At 33.4% G+C, this 11,653-nt stretch overlaps 1 protein-coding gene across 1 annotated transcript in view; it reads left to right on the forward strand.

Moving 5' to 3' along the window:
* The window catches only part of LOC129227919 (uncharacterized), a 37,063-nt gene extending 25,410 nt beyond the window's left edge, over positions 1 to 11,653 (forward strand). Inside the window, exons 4-6 of the mRNA XM_054862540.1 lie at positions 4,735 to 4,855; positions 7,249 to 7,282; positions 11,493 to 11,653. Coding sequence (XP_054718515.1) covers positions 4,735 to 4,855; positions 7,249 to 7,282; positions 11,493 to 11,653 — 316 coding nt within the window. The remainder of the gene's footprint in view (positions 1 to 4,734; positions 4,856 to 7,248; positions 7,283 to 11,492) is intronic.

An 11,653-nucleotide genomic window follows, 5' to 3' on the forward strand; every position in this document is an offset into this window, starting at 1 on the left:
AAACAACGAAAATGAAAAGTTGAAAGCAAATAGAGTGTCACTAAGTGACTAACATGTCTTTTCAATCAAATTTACTAATTTTTCAGGATCATTAATTGGGGTAAATCAAAATTGACCAATATTTCTCTTTTACCAAAAAAATTTCCCAAAAAAAAATCTTACCAAGTCACTTACAAAAAAAAAAAAAAAAAAGAAAGAAAGAAAAAAACACACACACACACACACACACACACACAAAAAGTTTAAGCGATAGGAAAATAGTCTGCAAGCTTTGCAAATTTTCTGCCAGCAGGGTTTGAGCTTTCCTTTATATCATCTGGGTCTGCCAGTGACCTCCAAATTTTGATGTCCTCTCTCAAATACTCTAATCTAGTTGTTCCTCCTAAATTATTTTTATTATTAAATCAAAACCTATGAGTTCTCTAAAAAAATTCTTTTAGTAATTAAAATTTCAGAAAAAAAATCTTTAATAGTAAAACAATGAAATTTAATTTAAAAAAATGAAAAAGAAAAACGGTGCATAAAATTCTGTATCATTTCTATATTTAAAAGTACATAATGTAATCTGCTAAAGAATTACATAACTTGCCAAGTTCTGAAGCAATTCAATCAGTACCACATCTTTAAATACTTGCATAGGTACAAGAATACCTGTGCAGTGTGCAAGCAAACAAGTATATGTTGATCAACTTTATTTAAGCACCGTGCTTAGGCAAGTGGCTTCTTTACCAAAATCATCTTATGCATGTCAAGGTTGCTAACATATGCTCAAGTACTCTTGAGCATACCTATGTTAGCATTTTTACAAATTTTCACTCAAAATCAGGGAAATATTTCATAGTGAAAGGAAGTCCATTAAGCTATTACAATGACACCAGTCAAAAAGGATTGACTGCCTCTGCAATTGTGCCTTTTGCAATCCAGGACAATCTTATGAATAAATGCTGAAAGGTAGAGAATGACCGAGAAAAAGGTGCTAATGCAATCTGCAACTCAACCGGAATTTTTGTCTGGAAGCAGTTCTCATTTCTGTATTATATATTACTCAAAATTAATTTATTCCTAAATATTTTTAATTGAGTAGTTAAATTGTTTGAGATTAAAATTAATAATAAAACTTAATTATTATACTAAAATTTAAAAATAATTAATTTTTAGTTTGTGTACAGTTAACATAGTATTTTAAGGTTAGTATTCCATATTAACATTTTAGTTTGTGTACATATATAGCTCTAAATGCCTAACACAAAAAATCAGCTTACATTAAATAGTTTTCTTAGGAGGCGAATCATTAGGACAGACCATTTACTCATGTTGAAGCTAATTTTAGCTGATTTTCTTCTCTTGTGCTCATTTATTTTATGTATTACCGTATATACTCGTGTATAAGTCGATCCCCCTATTTTTAGGAGGAAAATTGGGGAAAAGTCGGAAACCACCCATGTAAAAGTCAAGCCCCTACTCTCTGGAAAAATCGGGAACGTTTCGCCGCTAATTTTGACTATAAACCTTATAAAAAGGAGGAAAATGAAATGTAATGAACATTCTTATGTTAAAAACGTCCGATTTTTATTCTTTTGAACAGAATCTCCCGTTCGCAATGGTGGTAGGTCTATACCCACCACCCGGCGGGGAAAATTGTTTGGTTTCATCGTAGGTAATCGCCTTGACTGGGGCGTGGGACCCGGCCTGCGAAACTACAGAGTAGAGACTCACCTTCTGTCCCTCGAGAAGCACTTGCATGCATTCGCATGGTTGGTGAGGAGTTTCTTTCTTTTGAACAGAAAAGGTTCACTTCTACAATCGCAATTTTCGTAAAGGGTACAATTTTGCTGTTTGGATTTTTGTTATTTGTTGCTTTTATTTTGAATAAATATCAATAAAATTTTGCTCTGTAGCCATATTACATTTTTTTTTTCAAAAAATGAGCATTAATTCGCAACAATCAAGAAAATTTGCGAAATGGCGATTCCTGCACTTTTTGCATGGTCTGCCGATTACTGTAATTATTTAGTCTTTAGTTCAGTCAGGCAATGTAAAATTTTACCAGAATGTGTAAGTATTTACTTACAAAATATCTGCTTAAAAAGGTTGGACTCGAATCGGAAAAATGTTCACGTTTTCAAGTGTTCTTTTTCCCCCAAGTTTGGGAAAAAATTTCGGAAGTTCTGTCCCGCACATAAGTTGACCCCCCAACTTTTATCCCTCATTTTTTGTACTAAATTTCTCGACTTGTATGCAGTGGTGTAGCTAGGGAGGGGCGGAGGGGGCGGTCCGCCCCGGCGGCACTTTTTGGGGGGCAGCAATTTCACTTTTGATGCGAAAAAATTTAATGAGTTTTCCTTACGAGGTTTTAGTATGACTATGATAATAAAATTACTCTAATACAAAACATGTGTTTTTCTTGTGGACATCTCCATCACAGCACTATTGTTCGTTTTTTCTTTTCCTTTGTCTACAGACTGAGGGAGGTGGTAGTGTAAAGTCAAGGGACCATGTTTTTTTTCTTTTTGCTGTGAAGGTCAACTTTTATGGAGGAAACAATATATTTCATAACGTTTCATTATATGATGAAGCTACCACTTGATTTTATGTAAGTTCCAAGAAAACCACTGTATTAAAAAAAAAAAAAAATTAAGGGAAAGTGACATCAAGGATAAAAGGAGAGAGGTCTCAAATGGTGGCTGATTTCTTGCTTTATGCAATGAGTTTCACATTCGGTCATTCGTTTTAAGGAAAGGTTTTCAATTAGTAAAATCTTTCACATTTCGACCTCTATTAGTGAGAAAGAGAATCATCCAAATTTGGTCTCGAAACATTTCCAAGGGATAACGCCCACCCTATCCCTTTACATCTCATCTTTTAGCCTAATATTGATTATAGAGTTTTTACAACTTCAATACCAACAAATTCCTGAGGGCGATCAAGCCCTGACCTTTCCTGTATACATTTAGGACATCAACTTCGAACTTTAAAATCGCCATCTCATCCAATGTCTCCAAAAATAGCTTAAAGTTGGGTTTTTTAAACTTAAACTTCAGAAAAATTCTAAGGGACCCCAGATGTGCATGATATCACCTAACATCATAACAGTTGGCTCCAAATTTCGTTTTTAGAAATTTCTGAGGGAAGACCACAAATCCTTTTTTTTTCTCAGTAGTGAAGAGCTTAAAAAGAATCACAATATTTTGAAAAAGATTTCGGGTGGGAAATCCCTCCTCCGAACTCTCTCTCATAACGTTGTCCGTCAAACAACGGCTGAAGTCCCATTTTTATGACGTCATTTTCAAAAAGTTTCCAGGGAAGACGGAAAAACCATCTGACTTCCCAATATTTTTAGAAACATTTGGAAACTTACGCCGTCAAAGATAGCTTACAATCGCATTTTTGAAACTTCAGCATCAAAAAATTTCCAGACCTGAATGTTCCCTATTCTCTTAAACATTATCATAGATCGACTAAAATTGATTTCAAGTTTGAAAATATTTCTGGAGGAAAATCCAGTCTTTGTTGGAGTTAAGGGAGACCCTTACACCACTAGATACGGACTACATTAACGTGTTTTCAATTTTGTTGAAAAGCTTCCCAGACAGCGCCCCCGAAACTTCCCCAATATCTTCACGTATCCAAAAGTAGCCTGAAATTGCTTTTTTAAAACTTTAATTTCGGAAAATTTCCTTGAGAAGTCCGACCCCCCCCCCCCTAATGTCACCAAAGAGTGCATAAAACTACTTTTAATTTTGAAAACAAAAGAAAAATTTGGAAGGAGCTCCAAACATCTCTTTTATAAGCGTTACTAAAAATTCCAAAATTTAACTAAACTTTTGGAATGTTTCACACACACACACAGTGGAGTTTCCTAAATTACATTTTTTCTTCCCCTGCAAGAATTGTTTTTCTTGCAGAAGGAAAAAAAAAAAAGTTTCTTTTCTTGTTTATTAAAATCTTATCAAAATACTTTTGACTCTATAATGTATCAACTATTTCCCATAAAAAAAGGGGCAGAAAATTGAGGAACCGCCCCGGGCGGCAGAAAGTGTAGCTACGCCACTGCTTGTATGCTAGTATATACTGTCCTATTATTGCCAAGGCCTGTGCTAGGGACTTCAAATTGCTAGCCCACAAATTAGTCAAATTTTAATTGTCTAAGCCAAATTCCATAAATCATAGCCAAAGACTTAATTTTAGTAAATTTTAATTGTGAATTTTTAATTTTTTTTATACAAAACTTCAATTAGAAAACAAAGAATAATTTTATAAAATATACAATGCAAGTGCGTTATGCAGCATACACTTAAGTTTACTAAACACTTAAAAACAATGCATATGACATGGAGTTCCCAATTCATTGTTATTTGTTTTCTTGTAGATTATTTAATAATAATTTTGTGGATCGAGGGGAAAACTATTTTTCTATTTTTTGTGGAAATGTCTGAGGATTTTCCATTTGCCAAGACTAGCCAAATTTATGATTTTATCCTATTTGGCGAATGCTTAGCGTGGGCCCTGGTTGCATTCATTATTAATATTATTGTTTTTATTTGAGGCAAAAAATGCATGGAGCATGGGGAAAAGTAGTGGTACATTAAATGTGTTTCAAAAAACTTCCCACCATTTTTTTTTTCTTTCTGAATGAATGGAAAATTGAGATTATTTATTGATTAGTATTTTGTTAAGGTCTTTTTTTATCTAAGCCTTTACTATTTCAGATTTGTTTTTCTGTTCTTTTTTCAGCAACATGTATTTGATGTCTGTGTTTATCATCTTTGCCTTGACGTATAGCTTACTCATTTTCCTGTCATTGAAATTGCACCATCACGTCAAATGGTGGCATCATATTGCACTCTTTTTGCATGTATGTATCTTATGTTTTCTTTTTTCGGGGAAAAAAACAAAGATTATTTTATCCCTATTTTTTTTTATATTGTTCAGTATTTGCAAGATCTTCCAAACAAAAAATATTTTGGCTGCAGCAGTTCCAAATCTCAGCTATACAAATGCAAAAATATATATATATAAATAAATAACCAGCAAAAAAGCTCTGTTGGTCTCATCACAAGTAGCAGCCTTTTCAAACTAGCCGTTCTGTGCAGTAAAAGTCCTATTGAAATATTTTTTCCTGATTTCAATATTTATAGTGAACTTATTCAAAGTCCAGACTAATATTTTTAAGGCAAATCACTAATTGAATAGTAGAGTTGCAATCATTCAGAATAGTTTACCAGAAGCAGCTGTTACTCGCAATGAGATGAATAGTTTTAAAAGGGCTCTTGATTTTCATTGGAGAGTGATAAATTGACGAGGACTAGCCTGCTACTGGTCATCACTTCTGCATTTGTGTATGATTGTTCTAGGATGTGATGATGTTTGAAGCCGTGACCTCTGCTTTTGCAGTAAATGCAAAATACCATCCATGCTTGGATCCTATATCCCCCATTCAGTTTGATAAATGATTCTTTTTTTTTTTTTTTCTCCTGTAAATACTCATACAGTGCACCATGTTTAATGAGACACTTGGGACTGGACTCATTAAATCTGGTTTTTTGTAAAATCCAAATTCAAGTTAAATGCAATGTATGCAATCGTTTACCACAACTTTAGTGAATCGCTATTTGATAATTCTTATTGACAAGTTAAAAAATAGGTATTCTGTTTTACTTCTCAAAGTTGTGTGTTTGTTTTAGCTTTTATCATGCCTGCACCTCAAGACCAGACTGAGGTAAGTCCAAAAATGGCGGCTTTCAGGTTACTGCTGCTTTGTATGTAGAATTCTATTTCAAGTTGGGCCATAGCCGCATAGTTCCAATTAAAAAAAAATTTTCTTTTCATTTACTACCAAGGTTATAAGAGTCCCTAACTTTATGTGCACAGACAAATATTTTTATTCTCTCCTGCAAGCTAACAATAATGTGACTCATATTAGTTTGTCTTTGAGGTACAGATAATGCTCAATGCATCAAATGCTTCGTCATCTTTTCCTCTCCCCCCTTTCCCTTTTTTTCAAATGCCACATGTTTTAAGATATGCTATTCTGAACTCAGTAATGACTTTATAGAAGCACATTTTAGTATTGTTTATCCTCCCAAGTCTCAACAACCACTTGCACATTTTAAAAGAATGGTTAGGGAAATAGTATTTTTCCTTTTTTTTGTAAACTTTTTTTCATTCTTTTGTAATTGTTGCATGCACATGTAATTATGTTCTCTTTTTTAAAAGAATTCATTTACCCCAAACAAATGGTTCCATGTTCGTCTTAAAATGAACTTTTACGCCCTCCATCATATCACTTTGCAATGTAACACAGTTGGCTCTCTATTTTTAGGACTTTCTTTATTTAACGACAACTTTTCACGGTCCCAAGTTCACTGTAGTTTTAGAAAAATATTCTGTTTAAAAACACATTCTATTTATGGACGATTTTTTTTTTTTTTTTTTTTTTTGGTCCTTGAAAGTCAAATAGAGAACCAACTGTATTACATTATGTTTGTTCATACTAATATCTTAGATTTTTTCATTTAATTGCAATAATAAATCTTTTCTGAAAAATGCAATTTTTATTTAAAATAAGATTTTAAAATTAGAGGTAATGAAGCCGTCATACAAATAAAATGAACTAAAAGCATATAAGTCTGAAATTAAATAAAGATAATTTTATTCGTTGATTTATTACATATTTTTGACGTTAGCATTGGTGACTGTCTTGACATTGTTTAGTCACCAAAGAATTAAAAAAAATTTTTTAGTCGTCGCTGGCTAGTTTCCACCTTTAGTTGATTCATAAAACTTATACTAGGCACTATCATAACGCATAGATTTAAATTCTTATTTCTAACAACACTGTATTGACTGACTTCTGCAAATAGATGGCAAGGAAACTGAGTGTTGTATCACTCTAATTTTAAAAATAAGAATTTTTACTTTTGTCTAACTATTTACTACATTTTTAAATTTTTTTAATGAACCAAGTATAAACTTTTCCCAAAACTTTATATTTTTGTGAATATTGTACTCTTGTCCAAAAAGCACAATCATGTACTACCTTCAACAAACTTGAAAAATGAATCAAAGGTTAGTATTATGATCAGGTGTGTAGATATCCAAAATATACATATTTAGTGATACCCCTTTTTTTTTCATTATTTTTGTTTGATTGCAACAAAATATAATTGAACCTTTACTATGTTCTTGGTTTCATTGTTGAGTGTTAGTATCACACATATTTTTAATGTTTAACAAACTCTTTTGCAGATGATTTCTCAGGCAATCACAGTATCAATATTGGGTAAGTAAAAAAGTCTCTCAAAATTACTTCATTTTCCTCATTTTAGTTGGAGCTCAACTACTTAAAACTTATCCTCATTAAATTTTAATCTTTACTAATAATAAAGCTGAAAGTCTCTCTGTCTGGATCTTTGGTGCCCATAGCGGCTAGACCGTTCGGCCGATTTTCATGAAATTTGGCACAAAGTTTGTTCGTAGCATGGGGGTGTGCGACTTTTAGAAAATTCGATGTGGTTCTTTTTCTACTACAATTTTAAGAACAAAATTATCATAAGATGGACGAGTAAATTATGAAAGTATCATAACGTGTAACCGTAAAGTGGGTACAAGCCAATTGGCGAGAAAATTCACCATACATTATTTGTAAATATACAGGCGAACCAAAAGACCTTTTAATTTTTCTATTACGAGCAAAGCCGTTCGGGTACCACTAGTAAATTCTAAAAATGTTTGAGCAGTGCAGTGTGTCTAAGTGTGTATGACAGTGCTATTAACCCCTTGCCTGTGACACTCAAAATCGGTTCGGGCAGCACATGATGTGTAGTTTACTATTTTCTCAATGGCTGTTCTTGTTTCTAAACTGTTGAACGAAAAGTTCAATAGCTTCGAGCCATTTGTCAGATTTTTGTAATTTTGCAGTTCCTCATCAGTTCTCCCAAAATTTCATTTAAACCCCATATCTTCGCAATGTCAGAATTAGATGACGATTGTCAGGAAGTTTCAGATACCTGGGGTGCCCACCTTGAAGGGTCATGTTGCAGACTGTGCCACTGAAATTTTTTTGAGGGGTATTTTTCTCATTTGGGGGCGGGGTCTCTGCGATATTGAGGGGTGCACCCTCGCCCTTGGGGGAGGGACCTCTGCAGATATCAGTATTTCAACAAAATATTGTCCATGTTTTGTAGAGTATTATTCAGATTCCCGATGCCTCAATGTTATGGTAAAAAAAAAGGCATGCCAGGGTTCGTACGGGTCATAGAAATCCTGGAAAGTCATGGAAAAAAAATAACATTTCAGACCTGGAAAAGTCATGGAAAATTGAAATTTTCATTGAAAGTCGTGGAAATTTATTTCAAGTCATGGAAAAATGTACTGGATAAAGAGAAAGGAACAGTAGCTAAAGGAGCGTTAGAAATCTTGAGTGATTTAACAGTATAGCACATAAAAGCTATTAAAAGTGGAAAATTTAACGATCCAAAAATTAAATCTGAATTTTGAAATCTCATTGCATCCACTTCTGTCGTATTTGCTTGCCATTTTTTGCGATGTGATTTTACTGTCTGGACATCACTTATTTTGAATTTTCTGTTTACTTCATTTGAAAAAAATTAAAGAGACTAAGGCTCCGGGGCCAGATAATATTTATCCGAAAATTTTAGTTGAATGTGCAGAGGAATTAGCAGATGTAATCGCAAACATTTTCAATGCTTCTTATAATTCGGGGACAGTGCCAGAGGACTGGAAGCTGGCTAACATTACACCGCTCTTCAAGAAAGGGTCTAAAGGGAATGCGGGAATTAATAGACCATTGAGTCTAACTTCGGTGGTTTGCAAAATTTTTGAAACATTGATGAAAATTAAGATAGTAAATTTTCTAGAGACTAATAATCTATTGACTAGTTTTCAGTACGGTTTTAGGAAAGGTAAATCTTGTGCAACTAATTTATTACATTTCTATGACAAAGTTACCATGGCTTTGGACAATAAGAAGCCTGTAGATGTTGTTTACATTGATTTTCAAAAAGCTTTCGATAAGGTACCGCATGTTGCTCTACTTAGCAAATTAGCTGATATAGGAATAGGAGGGAAAACTTTCATTTGGGTAAAAAATTGGCTGACCGGAAGGAAACAAAGAGTAGTTGTAAGGGGAAATTATTCTAATTGGAGTGAGGTCTTAAGCGGGGTTCCTCAAGGATCAGTGTTAGGGCCTGTTTTGTTCATTGTCTTTATGAACGATATTCACAAAAATATTTCTGGGAACATGAATTGTTTTGCTGATGATGTCAAAGTTATGGGGACTGTAGAAAATGAAGAACAAGCAAATCAGCTGCAAGAGGATCTAAATCATATTACGGAGTGGGCTGATAAATGGGGTATGGTTGTTAATGTTGGGAAATGTCAAGTGCTACATTTAGGGCATGGAAATAAGTGTACAAGTTATTATTTGTAAGGTTCAGTCATTAGTCAGGCAGACAAAGTTACTGATCTGGGGGTCCTAATAAGTCAGGATTTAAAGTTTAGCCAACAGTGCAGCATTGCTAGCAACAAAGCCAATAAGATGCTTGGGTTTATCAATAGATCTATTTCAAATAAATCTAAAGAAGTTCTTCTGCCCTTATATAGAAGTTTGGTAAGACCCCATTTGGAGTATGCTGTTCAGTTTTGGTCTCCTTATCTTAAGAAAGACATTAATGCATTGGAAAGGGTTCAAAGGCGGGCTACAAGGCTAATAAGTGGACTTTCCCACTTAGATTATGATTCCAGGCTTAGAAGGCTAAAAATGTACAGTCTTGAGCAAAGAAGAGACCGAGGGGACCTGATTCAGCTGTTTAAATTTATTAAAACGAAAGATGTTACGGGGCTGAAGTTTAGCACTGAAAACAGGACAAGGGGTCATTGTTTTAAGCTATTTAAATCTCAGGCTAACATGGATATTAGGAAAAATTATTATTTTAGCAGGGTAGTGGAACCTTGGAACAGTTTACCAGAAGAGGTGGTAATGAGCAAGGGAGTAGATAGTTTTAAGAGGGCCATTGATCTTCACTGGGGATTGTAAATTGACTAGGACCAGTCTAGCTGGGCCCAGAGCCTGTTGCTGGTCGTCACTTTTGTATTTGTATTTGTATTTGTATATCCTGTAGTAGCAAAATTTCACGTTCTTAGTTTTGCCACGCCCACTCAAAAAAGAAAAAGCGATTCAATTGCATGTGAGTTCGATTCCATCACTCGTAAGGACTTTATTATTAAATTTGTCAGAGTTTATCTTAATTTGTTGAATGTTTTAGAAAATAAAGATCTTAAGTCAGGCGATAGAATACAGAAAAATTTCTCTATTCTCTTCGTGTAACGAGGTCATTAAAATGTTCATTGAAGCCATGAAAAAGTCTTGGAAAAGTCATGGAATTTTTTCATCCAAATAAAGTATGAACCCTGGCATGCCTTTAAGTTCCATTCTTTTGCAATGTTATGTCCAAAGATACATTTTTAAAAATTATCTATTTCTAACATTTTGATGATTACAGTGAACTGAAATTAAAGAAATTTCTTTTCCTCATTTTTAGCACGTTTTTCTCTGATATATTTGACATGCAGGGGGTGGTAGCAGGAGAGAAAGGCTCTTGGTTTGTTAAAAGCAAATGCTTGGTGGCAGAAGCAAAAATCACAGGAACCTAACTAAAATGTACAGAACATACAGAGTTTACTTTTTAAATATAAATATTTTGATATAATAATCGTGAGTAATTGAAGTATTTGCTTTCAAATGCTGTACTGTGGCAATTTCATGTTTGGAAATCATCAAAATTCTCTATTGATACAGAATTAGATTAACCCCTGGTTATATTGCGCTTTTTGGGAGACAACAAAAAAGCGCTGTATATCCAATAACGCAATATAACGAAGGTCAAGAAAAGTAACGATTTAATTAATGCAAAAACCAATTACATGTGCCCCTACAAAAAGATCTGTTAAATATCATATTAGGGTATTTTTCTTAATCAAATTACTCTTTAAAAACATTTATCACTTTTTCTTTAAAAAAAAAAGCATTTTAAATGTTTTATGGTGATATATGAACCGAAAGTTGTAGTTTAAACTGTAACAAAGTAAGTGCATTTAAAATATACTGGTTTTTTTCATTGATTAAACAAAGAAGACAAAATTTTTCTGAGATATATATTTTTTTAAATCTTTCTGTGGTGTGTGAAATGTGAAGCATTGTTTTTTAAATATATGTATAATTTTTTGGGAGAGAAAGGACAAGCTCAATATATCCAAATCAGTGTTGTAACGATGCAACAAGGGGGTACTGTATTTTGTTTTTTTACAAAAAGTTGTAAATTTTTATCCTTTTTCTTTGCTGTACCTGAAATGTTCATTTTTCCTGTTGCCATTTGTGTTTAATTCAGATTTTACTGTATGAAAATATTGTTTTTTTTTTTTTTTTTTAATTTCTGCTATGCTTTCAATGGTGTAACATATTTTTATTGCAGTTGCTGTGTATGAGTGGCTGAGTGTGTTATCTACATATTTATTTCTCTCAGTGGCATTTAGCATCTTGTTCTTATTCACTCTGCAAAGAAGAATGGAGTACAAATATTGGGCTGTGATGTATGTATTGAAAAACCATTTCCACTCTTATATTTTTGACTAG

The sequence above is a fragment of the Uloborus diversus genome, chromosome 8 (assembly GCF_026930045.1).
Source record: "Uloborus diversus isolate 005 chromosome 8, Udiv.v.3.1, whole genome shotgun sequence".
Lineage (NCBI taxonomy): Eukaryota > Metazoa > Arthropoda > Arachnida > Araneae > Uloboridae > Uloborus > Uloborus diversus.